Source organism: Sminthopsis crassicaudata, chromosome 5, assembly GCF_048593235.1.
Source record: "Sminthopsis crassicaudata isolate SCR6 chromosome 5, ASM4859323v1, whole genome shotgun sequence".
In the NCBI taxonomy this organism is placed as follows: Eukaryota; Metazoa; Chordata; class Mammalia; order Dasyuromorphia; family Dasyuridae; genus Sminthopsis; species Sminthopsis crassicaudata.
Genome location: NC_133621.1, coordinates 239,183,190 through 239,199,515, shown reverse-complemented (window position 1 = coordinate 239,199,515; position 16,326 = coordinate 239,183,190). Strand labels below are relative to the sequence as shown.

The following is a 16,326-nucleotide window of genomic DNA, read 5'->3' as shown; positions in this document are numbered from 1 at the left end:
TCTCTGTATTCATCCTGCTGGTCATTTCTTACAGAGCAATAATATTCCATAACATTCATATACCATAATTTGCCCAATCATTCTCCAATTGATGGGCATCCTTCAATTTCCAGTTTCTAGCCACTACAAAAAGGGCTGCCACAAACACTCTGGCACATACAGGTCCCTTTCCCCTCTTCAGTATCTCCTTGGGATATAAGCCCAGTAGCAGCACCCCTGGATCAAAGGGTATGCACAGTTTGACAACTTTTTGGGCATAGTTCCAAATTGTCAAGCCTGAAAATTCTTTTGAGATACCTCATCTGCATTTTGAGATAACTCATTCTGCAACCCTAACTTTTTGGGGTCTCTTGAATCTCAATAACAATTTTAGGAAGGGGACAAGTAAAAAGCTTTTATAAAAAAATAAGTCAGGATGGGAGTTTTCTAGATGAAGGATAAGAAGCAACAGATAAGTTTTATTGCTCCACATTCTTTAGCTAGATATTCAGTTCTTTTTATTGTTCTAAATCTATCAGACAAGCAGTTTTGAGTAGGTCCAGGGTGGTGATTTATTATTAGCACAATCAAATAAGGGTAAAAGAAAATATGGGACTGGATTCTAGAATTATGGGGAATAGGAGATATAAATAAGGGTGGGGAATCATAATAAGGAAATAAGGCACTCTAAATGGGCTATGTAAACCCAGACAATGGAGAAATAGGGGAGAGAACTACAAAATGAGAATAGAGGATAAAAAATGTGTTCTTTGTCTTAAGGAGTCTTTGTCTTAAGGAGTGTGCCTATAGCTTAGCTTGTAATACTTTTGTAAAAACATGAAATAAAATCTTTCTTGACTTTACCAATGCGTGTGTGGAGTTCTTAGTAAGACCTTTTGTTTATTACAGACCATGAATATCCGTAAATGCATCCGTGAAAGACCATGAAGCTACCCATAAATAAGATAGCTTTATTTTATTAATACCTTTAAAATGTAAAGTCATAGGTCAGAATCACAGAATCTCAGAATTGGAAGATACTTCTGGGGCCATTTATCCTTCCTGTCCTGGAATCTATTCTATAACATAACCAATCAGTGATCATAGTGAAGAATGCCAAGGTCATGATTCATAATTAGTTTTAAAGAATTCAAGGAGATTCTCTTATAGTCACAAAAGATTTTCTTAATGCCATAACTAATGGACTAGTCTCTAAGACAGTCTAGAATTAGAAGTTTGGAAGAACTTTATACACTAAAAAATTGGGGGCTTCAGTTTTCAGGCTAATAAGATTGTAAAAATGATAAGGAATAAGCCAAGATGTTTTTTGGCAAGGTTTTGTTATTTAGGGAAGTAGACAGATTAAATGTCAGGATATAATTTTTTCAAACAAGAATTCAAGATGGAATTTTTACAAGGAAAAAATAAGGAGCAACAGATTTTATTGCTCCACATTCCTTAGCGAGAGCAGTTTTGAGTAGACCCCGGACTTTGACTCATCATCTCTCCCATTTCTGTCTTTTGGGAAGAGTAAATTCTGGTGACAAGGCTGATGATACATCAATAGAACCTCTGCTTAAAAATCATGTGGAGGCACCCACTATCTCCCAACAGCAGCTCATTTTTTGATAGCGCTAATTCTTGGTAAATTTTTCCTTATGTAACTTCCTCTCTTCAACTGCTACCTTATGCTTTTAATTAAGGCCTCTGGATCCTTTTAGGAAAAAATCTAACCATTTTGGAGGTTATGAGCGTCACTTTATTATGAAAATCCTTAATAATAATTCTAATTGTCCTCAACTACCTATTCAAAACTTAACTTTGACTATACTTTAATCTTTGAAAAGTAAACAAGGACTTGTTTAAATTCTAACCTTCCCAACCCATATTCTCCCTTGCATTCATTGCCAAATTCAATTCTAGGCCCCATACTCTCTTTAGTTTTCACCTGAAGTATCATTTCATGTGAGGATAGCATCCTCACAAATCTCTTCTTCAATTCCTCCTTTTCAAAAATTGAATGTTTATGTACTCTAGACTCATGATTATTTTTATTGATTAATGTCTATTTCATCATCTTCAGTTTTGCTTTAGACTAGGCATTCAACCTGGGGTCCATGAACTTATTTTTTTGAAAACTTGGTAACTGAAGAACTAATGCTGAGTGAAATGAGCAGGACCAGGAGATCATTATATACTTCAACAACAATACTATATGATGATCAATTCTGATGGACGTGGCCATCTTCAACAATGAGCTGAACCAAATCAGTTCCAATAGAGCAGTAATGAACTGAACCAGCTACACCCAGCTACAACCACTACATAGAATTCCTAATCCCTCTATTTTTGTCCTCCTGCATTTCTGATTTCATTCACAGGCTAATTGTACACTATTTCAAAGTCTGATTCTTTTTTATACTGCAAAATAACTGTATGGATAAGTATACATATATTGTATTTAACTTATACTTTAACATATTTAACCTGTATTGTCAACCTGCCATTGGGGGAAGGGATGGGAGAAAGAGGGGAAAAGTTGGAACAAAAGGTTTGCAATGCTGAAAAATTACCCATGCATATATCTTGTAAATAAAAAAGCTACAATAAAAAAAGAAAAGCACTGAAAAAAAAAAAAGAAAGAAAATTTGGTAACTGTATTTCAATAAAACTATTTTCCTTCCTAATCCTATGTATTTTATGTATTTATTCATGACAATTAAAAAAAAAAAAGTCAATTGCTCCTTTAAATAGATTCTTCTTTCTTCTCTCCTTAATAGGTATACCAGTTCTCTTTGGGTTCACTGCAACTTACATACTCAGGGTGAGACATACTCCACTAAGCAGTTGATGTATATTTCTGAAAAATTGGTCAGTAATATTTATATATAACATTAGACAAAAAGAGGGGCAAAATGGCTGAAGAGAATATTGTCAATAGTTACAGGAGGTAAAAAGAAATGTGTTAGTGAAAGGGGATTATATATCACTTGTGAGATAAGATAAAGGAAAGAAGTGCCCTTAGCATGTTGAAGTACTCTTTTTTTTTTTTTTCTTTTTTTAATAATTATCTTTGGTATCAGTTCCATTTGTTCAATAATGAATAGAACCATCTATATCCAGCAAAAGAACTCTGGGAAATGAGTGTAAACCACTACATAGCATTTCCAATCCCTCTGTTTTTGTCCGACTGCATTTTTGATTTCCTTCACAGGTTAATTGTACATTATTTCAAAGTCCAATTCTTTTTATGCAGCAAAATAACTGTATGGATATGTATATATATCTTGTATTTAACATATACTTTAACATATTTAAGATGTATTGGTCTATCTGCCATCTGGGGGAGGGATGGGGGGAAGGAGGGGAAAATTGGAACAAAAGGTTTTGCAATTGTCAATGCTGAAAAATTACCCGTGCATATATCTTGTAAATAAAAAGCTGTAATAAAAAAAGGATGAAAACAAAAAACAAAAAAAATTATTATTATTTTTGGTGTTGATTAGAGGAGGAAAAAAGACATGGAGGGAAACCAGTATTGCTGAGTAAGTTACAAAGTTCATTCAGAAGTCATATATAGCAAAAATGGTGAATGCAGAACAAAATGGAATAATTATGTCAATTCTTAACAGACTACTCTTAGATCTTTTTTGAACTCAAGTCCTTCTGACTTCAGAGCTGGTACTCCATCTACTGTCCTACCTAGCTGCCCCTACTCTTAGATCTTTAAAAAAAATGACTTAAAGGGAAAAGAATAAATCAATAATCATAATCAATTTAACCAATATTTAAAAACATACCTTCTGAAGTTACAGAAATCCTGTTTTCTTTTGAAGAATTTAAATTTAATTTCTTCAGTTTTCTGCAGTTACAAAGTTGTAATAATGCAATATCTGAAATATCACAGCTTCGGAGATCTAGAAACTCCACTTCAGGATGCAAAATCTATTTTAAAAAATGTAATTTTTCATTAAACCAGGTTTTTAGATAATTTATAAATTCAATTCTGGAGCTATTCCCCTCAGTTTCATGAGACAATTATATATAAAATTATGTGTGTGTGTATACATATATATATATATATATATATATATATATATATAATTATGTGTATGTATGTGTATATATATATACATATACATACACACATATATAATTTTAAAAGATTACAGTTTTTCTTTCTTTGTTCTCTAACCTTGTTAGTAAATGTTACATGTAATTTCTTTTTTCTTTTTTTTTTTTTTTTACATGTAATTTCTTGTACAATTTCATTTGTTATATCTATAGACAGGATCCCTGAAAATCAGTAAAGAGAACATAAAAAATTATACTGCATAATCCCTCAACTTACATTTTTATATAGGTTAAAATCACATTCAAATGAACATTAATTTGAAGATAAAAATTTGAAGGTAAAAAGTCACAAGAAGAAAGACTGATAGGATACATGAAGGTTTAGAAGAGGGAAGTTTTGAAACCTTTTGTTTTGTGGTATAGGAGTTAAATGAAAGAAGGCCTTTCCTAGAACAAAGAGTGTTTAGCTCAAATCCCATCTGACACTAGTCTTGACTATTTCCTTATCTGTAAAATATAAATAATATCTGTAGTAACTCACAGAATTGTTGGACAGTTCAAACAGACATTTAGAGCATTTTTACAAACTATTTGTGTGTGTGTGTGTGAGTGTGTGTGTGTGTGTTTGGTAATTTTTTTTAACTGAACAGGTGGCCAAAGCCATATCTTCTTTCCCCTCTTCCCAGCCAGGCTATCTTCCCAGTTATTGACTAGACAAAAGTAATGGTATTGCAGAGAAAGAAATCACCTCAATTCTAGCAACTCTATAGAAATCACACTTAATATTAATTTCCAAGCCTATTCCACATCTTTTCTATCACCTACAGGCCCTCCCCCTCTGTTAAACTGGATTCTATTCCTGGGTTATTCAGATGTAGTAGTACTCTTCTCCTTACCTCACTTCCAACTCACTTTTATATGTTTGAATAAGAAATTAAAATTTCATATTAGAATTGTAAGCTCACTCAAATCTAACAGGCCTGAGCTTCTAAATTATGGGAATTTGACCATTCCATAAACTCTATATGTCCTTGACAATAGATACCAGGAACTAGCCATTCCTAGGAATGTTTATGCTTAGGGCGGGTGGCTACCTCCCTGAGCATATTCAATTACTAAAGAAACACGTCAAGGTGTAGACATATGGAATGAGTCAAAACACCAGATGGTCACTATTTTATATGTCAAGATGATAGGTGAAGTGAGTCAAAATACTAGATATTTGATACATACATATGTCAAGATGATATATGAAGTGAGTCAAAATACTAAATGATCACACATGCCAGACTTCTTGGCTGAAAGCCCTCTTTGTTTAAGAGAGATATATAAGATTAAGAGTCCTACCTCTCTACTGAAGTCTCATCTGTGGGGAGGATGCTTCGCCTGGAAAAATCTTTACACAATTCAAGTTGATTGAGGCTGAAACGAGACTCCCAGCCACTTGAGTTTTTGAGGTTCCCTTGAATTGGTGATGTATTCTTTTCCTCTATCTGCTATAATTGTCATGTTGTTAATTGTTCTTATTTCTATTTGTTTTGTTGTGTAAATCTAAATTGTCTGTACCTTGTCTTGTTTGATTAAAACTTTTTATTTTCATTTTTTAATTGAGCTTGAGAGCATCATTTATAGGAGCGAATCCAAACTTTTCTTTAAAATCATAATACAATGTTGTCTTCCCACACAAGAATAAGTTCCTTAGAAGAATGGATGGTGGTTTTGATTTTTTGCCTCCAATTCTTGGCACATAGTAAGCAATTACTATTTTATTTATCTGCTAACTACAAGGTAGATAAACCAATGATTGGAATCTTTAAAATAATCTGTCTACCACCATCAAGCAATACAGACTGAAACATAATTACCAAGTGGTGCAAAGCTTTTTAAACTGTGGATTGTGACCTCATCACAGAACTGAATGTGAGGGTTGCAAAAAAATTTGGCAACAGGAATCAAATATTCTGCTAAAATTTGATTCATTATGTAAAAGCATGGTTCATCTCATTAAAATGCAAATGTGTTTTCATCTTTAATAAGTGGTATATGTATACCAAAGAACTGCTTTAAAATAAATCTCTTAAAATATTTGGAATCTACCTGCTAAGACAAAATCAGGAACTATATGAACACAATTATAAAACACTTTCCACACAAGTAAAGTTAGCTCTAAATAAAAATGACAATCCTACCTAAATTAATCAACTTATTCAGTATGTACCAAACTGCCAAGAAATTGCTGTACAGAACTAGAAAATGATAACAAAGTTCATCTGAAAGAATAAAATTTTGGTCAAGAATTTCAGAATTTCAAGGGAATTGAAGAAAAAATGCAAATGAAGGTAGCTTAGCTGTGCCAGAACTAAAACTATTATAAAGCATCAGTCATTAAAACCATTTAACACTGATGAGGGCGTAGCCCCCTTTAAGATTCCTTGTCTGATCTACCTTTGGGACAAGATCTGGTCAAAATTATCCTTTTGTATTCCTAGGGGAAAAGATCCATATCTGAGTCAGTTTGGGCCTGTACCCAACCCCCAACTACCTGCTCAAGTTTCCCTAAAAACAGTTTCTTCCTTATCTGAAAAGCCCGCCAAAAATCTGGCCTTCCAAGAATCACCCTGAGCTCCGCCCATAATGCTTCTTCAAGCATATAAAGGCAGCAAAGGTGGAGTCGTCTTTTGTCAGAGTTGAAAGATGCCAGCAAAGATGCTTTACATCAGAGATTCTCTGTCCCCGCCTCTTTCGGCGTTTATCTTCCTCTATCTAATGCCTTTTACTAATCAGACTTTAACCTTGCTTCCAAACCTTGCAATAAACCTTGTTTTTACCCATCTAGGTTTTCAGGCCTTAAATTCATTTACAGGAGCCACTAGACTTGATTTAACTTTGTATCCTTGCGCCGAATCCTAAAGGGTTGCATGTGACTCCCTGTATCTCAATCCTGCCACTAGACCTCAATTAATCCTATTGAGGTATATACCTCACCATTAGGTATTTACCTCAATTATTTGGTTCCCTGTTACCTCATCAACATTAGCTAAGAAATAAGAGTAGTTGATCAGTAGAACAGGTTAGCTTCACAAGACACAATAGTCTATGACTATAGTAATCTAGTGTTTGAAAAACCCAAAGATTCAGGTTTGGGTTTGACAAAAATTGCTAGGAAAACTGGAAAATAGTATAGCAGAAACTAAGCATTTACCAACATTTAACATCCTATACCAAGATAAAGTTGAAATGGGTTCATGATTGTAAGCAAATTACAAGAACAAGGATAGTCAGTCTATCTCTCACATCTGTGGAGAAGGAAAGAATTTATGACTAAAAAACTAGAGTACATTATGAAATGCAAAATGGATAATTTTGATTATATTAAGTTAAAAAGTTTTTGTACAAACTAAACCAATAAAATATTAGAACAGAAAATTGGGGAAAAATTTATATCCAAGAGTTCTGATAAAGGCCTCATTTCCAAAATACATAGAGAATTGATTCAAATTTATTAGAATACAAACCATTCTCTGATAAATGGTCAAAGGAGAGAACAGCCAATTTTCAAATGAGCAAATTAAAACCATTTAAGTCATGAAAAAATGCTCTTAAATCACTATTGATCAGATAAATGCAAATTAAGATAACTTTGAGGTAAACCTCTAAGATTGGCCAAGATGACAGGAAAAAATACTGATAAATGTTAGAGGGAATTTGGGAAAACTGGGACACTGATACATTGCTGGTGGAGTTGCAAACAGATCCAACCATTCTGGAGGGCAATTTGGAACTATATCTAAAGGGCTATCAAACTGTGCATCCCCTTTGATCCAGTAGTGTCTCTACTGGCTCTGTATCCCAAAAAGATAATTAATAAAAAAGGGAAAAGGACCCACATGTGCAAAAATGTTTGTAACAGCCCTTTTTGTAGTAGTAAGGAACTGAAAACTAAGTTGGATGCCCTTCAGTTGAAGAATAAGCTATCGTATATGAATGTTTGGAATAGTATTGTTCTATATGATTTCAGAAAGACCTAGAGAGACTTACACGAACTGATGCTAAGTGAAGTGGGTAGAACCAAAAGAATATTGTACACAACAAGATTATGTGATGATCAATTCTGATGGACATGGCTCTTTTCATGTTCTTTCTTTTTTTGGGGGGGGAGGGGGTGTAAAGGGATGAGACTCTAAATAGGTGCATTTGAATCAGACAACCAAGCACTTATGGCTAATTACCTATTGGACAATAACTCTATTAGCATGTTTGGAATTTCTCTTCTCACAGTTTAATGCTAGCTCAATGCTTGGGATTAAGAGAATTGGAAGGAGGGATATAGGGGGTGGAGTGAGATGAGCCAGAGTCACTGTGGAGATGGACGAAGAGAAGGGAGGTTGTAGAGAGCTTGTGACAGTCTTGTCTATCCCCTTCACTTCTCCCCCTAAAGACCAAGGACTTTTGTTTATCCTGTCTCCAGCTGATTCTGAGGCCTCCAGGGGGTTAACCCGGACTTCACAGGGGGGTGCTGAAGGAAATGGGGTTAAGTAACTTGCTCAGGGTCACACAGAAAGTGTTAAGTGTCTGAGGCCAGATTTGAACTCAAGTCCTCTTGACTTCAAGACTGGTATTCACCTACTGTATTACCTAGCTGCCCCAGGACATGGCTCTTTTCAACAATGAGGAGATTCATGCCAATTACAATAGACTTGTGATGGAAAGAGCCATCTGTATCCAGAAAGAGGGCTGTGGGGACTGAATATGGATCTACTTTTTTTTGTTGTTGTTTGCTTGCATTTTGTTTTCTCATTTTTTCCCCTTTTTGATCTGATTTTTCTTGTGCAGCATGATAAATGTGGAAATGTGTATAAAAGAATTACATGTGTTTAACATATATTGAATTACTTTCTTATCTAAGGGAAAGGATGGGGGGAAGGAAGGGAGAAAAATTTGGAACACAAGGTTTTGCAAATTTTTTAAATTTGCAATTATTTTGAAACTCATAATTAGTGTAAAAATAAAAAGCAATTGTTTAAAAAATAAAATAAATCTCTTTCTGGTTTATTATCAGTAAATGTTTTATATATCTACGTATCTAGAGTCATGTAAAAATTTCTTGGGCAAAAAGGGGTTGTGAGTGGGAAAAGTTTAAGAAATCTTGGTAGAAAGAAAAGATGGATTAGGATTAGGAGTAACAGTGAAGGAATTATTTTTAAGACCAAAAAATTTATTCTTACATTTTGACACAACTGTTACTAATAAAAATGCAACTTTCTTGGAAAGGACCCATATTTAGTCTAAATGAATGAATCAGTGCATTCTTTAGGATTTACCCAATGCTAATATGATTCAGTCACTCAACAAACATTTATAAGGTACTTATCTGCTAAGCATTGTGCTAGACAGTGGGAATTTAAAAAATGAAAGTCCTTGTACTCAATCAAGCAGCTTGTATTTTTACTATAATTCTGCTACAGCAATAACCTGAAAACCAAGAAAGCTATGAGTTTCTCTATACAATACTTAGTTTTGGTTAAAATTAGGAAATACTGGATATTTATTTCTTTTTTCTTTTTTTCCTTTTTTTATTTGAAAAAAAGAGTAAGAAAAAACAAAACAAAACAAAATAAAGCAAAACAAAACATTATCATGTGCTCAGCAGAACATCAGAGAGGATTCAAACTATATAACAACAAATTACCAGATCAAGAAAGTATATATATTAGCAGAAGAAATTATATTCATGAAATATACATTTTTTCGTTACTTCTTTATAAACTGTTCTTTGGTTCTCTTCTGCTCTCCTTATTTACTTTATTCTTTTTCTTCCCTTTCATCCCCCTCTACCACTTCCAATTAAGCTAATTCTAAGTAGAACTTTTTAAAAAAAGCTCTTTCCTATCCTTTTTGCCTCCTTAATTAAATTCTGCTCCATACTTGCCTTGCTATTACTTAAGGATCCTTTGGATTCTTTTTCTCTCACCCTTTGCTTCCTCATCTACCCATCTTTCCTCCTTATTTCTTCATAGATTTTGGAGGGTGCTATATGTAGTGTAATCTATTGCATCCATTCCCTATGTGAGTAGGTTTTTAGAACTTCCCTTTCTCTCCCCTCTAAGACCCCTGTATCTGTTCTTCCTTTGCACTTCATTTATATAATATGATTGCTATTTCTACTTTAACTCTGCCAATTTTTCTTTTGAGCTACAACATTGTTGATGGGAATTTTATATACATACATGTGTGTATATATGTGTATAAACACATACATATATAAAAATAAATAAATTGTCCATGTTTAAACAGTCTGTCCATATCAAGTTTCTTAAAATTGATCTTTCATGTTAGCACTTATATGTTAAATTTTCTGTTAAAATCAAGTTTGATTGACAGAAAGTCCTGAAAATCTACAAGTTTGTTGAATGCATTTTTTTTTTCTCATTCAGGATTACAGATAATTTTGCTGGATATATTTTTGGCCTCTGGACTAGTTCTTTTGATTGTCAGGAGATATGATTCTAGGACTTGCGGTCTTTTATTGTAGCTGCTGCTAAGTCTTGTACAATTCCAACTGTGGCTCTAGCATATTTTAATTGTTTTTTTTTTTTGTTTCTTGCAAAATTCGGCAATAATATTCTCATATGTTTTCTACTCAGGATGTCTTTGAGGTGGTGGTCTGTTAATTTTTTTCTATTTTTACTTTCCCCATATGTTCTATCACTCCAGAACAATTTTCTTGGATTATTGCCTGTATTATTGTGTCAAGATTCTCATATTAACTTTCTGGCAGTCCAATTATTCTTATATTTTCTCTCTTGATCTGTTCTCCAGATTGTTTTTCTTACAAGATGTTTCATATTCTGTTCTATTTTCTCATTCTTTATAATCTGGTTTGTTATTTCTTGGTTTCTCATAGCTTTGCTGGCTTCCTCTAGCCCAATTCTAATTTTCAAAGCATTATTTTCTTCTTTGAGACTCTGTACCTTTTTTATTTAGGTGATCAAGTTTTTTCATAAGCTTCTTGTTTTTCTTGGATGGTTTAAATTATTTTCTTTAGTTTTTCCCTCAATGTCTCTCATTTGACTTTTGAATTCCTTTTTGAGTTTTTCTACAGATTCTCTCTGGGTAGGGAACCATTTTATTCTTTGGGGAAGAAGCTTTTTTTTTTTTTTTTTTTTTAAACTAAAGTGTCCTCCTCTGAAAATGAATCCAGGTCATCCTGGAACTGTAATAATGTTTCAATGATGAGATTCTTTTTTTATTTGCTGGTTAATTTTTTTTTTAAATAAAAGTTAGTAGTGTAAGCATCTCTAATGTGGGATGGGGAGATGGTGCTTCAAGCTTCCCTTCAGCTCTCCACTTTGACCAGGCATCCAAATCAAGAACTCTACCTTCTTGCAAGTGTCCACAGCCAGTAGTGCCCCTGTCCCCCTGCTTCTGCACTCATCAGTTGCTGGTTCCTTCTCACCCAGGGTGGTGCCTCAGCAGCACAGCTAGGCCCAGTGTTCCCAGTAAATCAAGATTCACTTAGTCTTCCTGGACTCAAACCCTGATACCACAAACAGATGGGGAGGTGAGAATCTCTGTAGTTCTTGCTGAGGCTTCAGCCACATCTAGCTACCCCAAAGGGTTCCACCACCTCATGTTTCTGTGGAGTTGGGGCCTTTCTTCAGATCTTCTCAGGTTATATCTGGAGGACCCCAGATCTACCCCAAGTCTTCTAGAGTTTTCACTAGACAATGCTTGACCTGAGATACAAATTTGTTCTATTTGTGGGGGAAATCAGGAGAGCTTTAAATTTACCAACCTATTCTATCATCTTCCCAGAATCCTCCCAGTACTGAATACTGAACATACTGAATATAAGTTAAAATTCAGAAATCATAAAAATATAATTTGCTCATGATAATTCACACATAAAACATTTTAAGATTTGTAACTACTTTTCTCATAATAACCCTATAAAATAATCAGTGAATGAATGATTATCCCTATTTGGCAGACTAAGAAACTGAGGTTCTGAGAGGTTATAAAACATGTCCAAGTTCACACAGCTAGTATCTAAGTTGGGATTCAAACTCAGATCTCCTGATTCTAAGCCCACTATTCCATTTTGTTTCTCTATATAATAACATGAACTATAGAGACTTGGGTGAGATACCAGATTTCCACTGCTGAAGCCTCTGCTGATGAGCTTTGAAATGTTAATGCTCTCCCTTTTTTAATTACCCCTTGCATAAAGGGTGCATATCCCCCAATAGAATATAAGCTGCTGGAGAGTAAGGACTGTTTCATTTTGTCTTTGTATCCTAAGTGGTAGGAACTTAAAAAATGTCTTCTACATAAATAAATTTGCCTCAGGAAGCCTTACCTTCTTTCTCTCGAATATTTCCTATTTATCCTGTATATATAGCTTGTTTGCATAGATTTGTTTGTTTTCTCTCTTGTGAGATTTTAAGTTTCTTGAGGGGAGCAACTGTCTTTTGCCCCTTTTTGTATCCCCAATACTTAGTATATTATCTGGAACATACTATGCACCTAATAAATGTTTTTTGATTGACTGATTAAAATATTCACTGAATCTATTTTCTCTGGCTCCTTTTGAAAAAAATTTTTGAGTTAGAATGTGGGAAAAAAAGTTTAAATTCCCCCCCAAAATACTGAATAGACACAAAGGATATTTTTATGCAGGAAACTGTATTTTTTTCAGTTTCTTGAATATAAAAAACAAGGACAAAGATTAACAAAGCAGTTCCCTGGGATGATAAGAAGTAAATAATGAATTCTACAAGATATTTCGGTGTAATTTTTGTAACAGAAAATATTAAAAAATCTTGATATTTTAAAAATCATCACTCTTTCCTCTTCCCTTATAACAAGAAGGTAGTTTTGCTTCTTTATTTAGAAGAAGAAATCTTTATATTCTTGACGTTTTGTGCATAATTGTAGGCATAATTCTCAAAGAATAACATGAGGCCGAAAAGAGGAAGTAATTCTTTCTATTCCATCAAGATGAATACTTAATTTCCCATTTCTGTCTCCTTTAAAGGGAGATAAGTCATATTTTATACAGATTTAAAAGTAGAAAATGAAATAAGTACAAGGACTTATAAAGGAAAATGGTTTCCATATTCAGATAAAGAAATTATGGACTCTGAATGTAGATCAAAGAGTATTTTTTTCCATTTATTTTATTCTCTCATATATTCCTTCCTTTTGATCTGTTCTTTCAAAACTGTGATGAATATTCAAGTATGTTTTACATGATAGCACATGTATAAACTATATCAAACTGCCTGTCATCTTCAGAAGAGAGGCAGAGAAAATGGGAAGGGAGAGAAAAGAATTTAGAACTCAAAATTTTGTAAAATGAATGCTAAAATTTTTCTTGACATATAAAATGAAGAAAAATGAAACACTATTAAAAATAAAAATAGAAAAGGGAGTAATTTCTGAAGTCAAAAATAAGGTAAGGCAAAAATATGTGTTGCATATTTAAGCAATGATATTCTTTTAAGAACTATTAAAACAAGGGAAAAAAAAAACAAAACCCCAGTAATTACACAATCTGATTTCAGCAGGATTAAGCAAAATAAATTGTTAAATAAGTGCAAACACTATATATTCATTTACATGTATTCAGGAAAAAACAATGTCAACAGTGTCATCACAGAAAATATAGTACTGGCAGGTTAACATTACTATGTGTACATCCACTAATTTGGTGTCTCCATACAGGTGCAGCTCCCCTTTCACCATATCAATTCTCTATCTGTTTTCTAGAACTCAAATTCTGACCACTGGCACAGGTATTCACTATCAATTTCAGTCTCTCAAAGCCCCTAATTCTCAAGTATCATAGTAAATATGATTACTTAGAGTGGATAGACTAGGTAAAAGGAAAAGGTTCACAAAGATATGAAGTCTTGAAAGAGGCTATTAGCATTGTTGTAAGGGAAAGTAAGCTAGAAAAGCTTGACACTGATCAAAACCAAGAGAACACTGTACATAGCAACAATAAGATTATGTGATGATCAACTCAATAGCTCTTTTCAACAATGAAGTGATTCAAGGCAATTCCAGTAGACTTGTGATGGAAAGCCATCTGCATCCAGAGAGAAAACTATGAAAACTAAATGTAGGGGCAGCTAGGTGGCGCAGTGGATAGAGCACCAGCCTTGAATTCAGGAGGACCTGAGTTCAAATGTGATCTCAGACACTTAACAGTTCCTAGCTGTGTGACCCTGGGCAAGTCACTTAACCCCAGCCTCAGGGGGGGAAAAAAAAAAACTGAATGTGGATCACAGCATAGTTATTTTCACATTTTTTTTTATTGTTTGTTTGCTTTGGAATTTTTTCTCATTTTTTCTCCTTTTGATATGATTTTTTTTTTTGTGCAGCATGATTAATGTAGAAATATGCTTAGAACTGCTCCTGTTTAATGTATATTTTATTATTTGCTGTCTAAAGGAGAGGGAAAGGGGAAAAGAAGGAGAAAAATTTAGAACACAAGTTTTGCAAGGGTGAATATCGAAAACTATCTTTACATGTATTTTGAAAAATAAAAAAGTATTATTATAACACAAAAGAAAAGAAAAACTTGGCACTGGTTCAGAAACAGTGAAGTCTAATGAACTTGATGAGATGAAGGAGTTAACTAAATCAAGGAATCAACTAAAAGAAATGTAGAAGTAGTTAGCAAATATAAACATTTTGTTGAACTGAAAGAAAAGCTGATGTTCCAGTAAATTTTTTAAAGTTATTATTCCCAGTATAATTAAACCTAATATATAATTACTTTAACTTTGAAAAGTTTATATATTCTTACCTCACTAATATTGGAATCTGTTATTCGTCCTTGAAAACTCATAATTTTTATCATCTTATCTTTTATATTGGGAGGCAAAAGTTTAATGTCTGTGACGTATCTGGAAATATTCTTCATCAAGCACCAAATGCATCTGAAATATAAATAGAAAGATAAAATAAACTGCATCATAATTTTCACTTATATTCCTACATGATGTAATAGCACATACCCCTTCCCTATAGTATATTTAAATATTTTGTATCAATAGTTATGCTTTTATCTGAATACATTTCTATTTTATTAAATACTCAATCTCTATACTACATCATTGTTGTTTCTACTCAAGTCATTTCAATCATGTCTGACACTCTGTGATATCATTTGGGATTTTCTTGGCAAAGATATTGGTGAACTTTTCCATTTTTTTCTCTAGCTCATTCTATAGATGAGAAACTTTGGCAAAAAAGGGTTAGGTAACTTTCGTGTTAACACAACAATTAGTATCTGAAGCTTGAATTTGAACTCAAGAAGTTTTCCTGATACCAAGCCCAGTGATCTCTCCACTGAACCACCTAAATATCAATACATATTCTTTCTCCAAATCCATATTTTCCAGTATGCAAGTTTACTACATACTAAATACTTAATAAATGTTTGTTGATTGGCTTACAATAGATTTCTTCAATCAACTTTCTTTCAATTCCTCAACTGCCTAAAGATTTTTGTCATGAAATGGTTAGTAAAGTCCCCATTTAGTCACCTCTTTTCTAAGTTTTTAAGATATATTTCACTATACTGCCCTGATATTTTAGAATCAGAAGGTAAGATAGCCACCAAAAGAATTCACTAATCACCTCCTGAAAAATATCCTAAAATTAAATCATCAAGGAATATCGTGGTTAAATTATAGAACTATCGCACCCAAGGAAAAGATACTGTAAGCAGCCAGAAAGAAACAATTCAAATACTGAGGAGCCACAATTAGAATTACCCAGGACCTAGTAGCTTCCACCTTAAACGATAGAAGGGCCTGGAATCTGATATTCCAAAAGACAAAGAAACTTGATTACAACCAAGAATAAGCTATTCAGCTAAAATGAACATTATCTTTCAGGGAAGAAGATGGACATTCAATGATATAGGTGAATTTCACCTATTTCTAATGAAAAGACAAGAACTGAACAAAAAAAAATGATCTTCAAACTCAGAACTCGAGAAGCATAGAAAGGTAAAAAGGAAAGAACTCTTGAAAACTAGTATACTAAGAGAATGCGGGTATAATTTGATATTATTTTAATATGAAAAAAGAAATTAGAGGTAGAAAGGGGATCATATTGGAAAAAGAGGAAAAAGTAAGTAAAATAAGAGAAATTTCATCTTATGAAGAGACAAAGAAAACCTATTATAATTGAAAGAAGAGAGGGGAGTGAGCAATTGTATGAATCTTATTCTCATCAGATTTAGCTCTAAGAGAG

The 16,326-nt window shown here is 33.4% G+C and overlaps 1 protein-coding gene across 8 annotated transcripts in view; it reads right to left on the bottom strand.

The window, feature by feature from the left end:
* AMN1 (antagonist of mitotic exit network 1 homolog) overlaps positions 1 to 16,326 on the bottom strand; it is a 60,945-nt gene that overhangs the window by 23,837 nt on the left and 20,782 nt on the right. For 7 of the 8 annotated variants that reach the window (XM_074270620.1, XM_074270622.1, XM_074270624.1 and 4 more), the window contains 2 exons: positions 14,870 to 15,002; positions 3,780 to 3,924 (listed from right to left, as the gene is read on the bottom strand). In XM_074270620.1, coding sequence (XP_074126721.1) covers positions 3,780 to 3,924; positions 14,870 to 14,986 — 262 coding nt within the window. In that variant the 5' untranslated portion in view covers positions 14,987 to 15,002. The remainder of the gene's footprint in view (positions 1 to 3,779; positions 3,925 to 14,869; positions 15,003 to 16,326) is intronic. The other variant, XM_074270618.1, reaches the window with a different exon arrangement.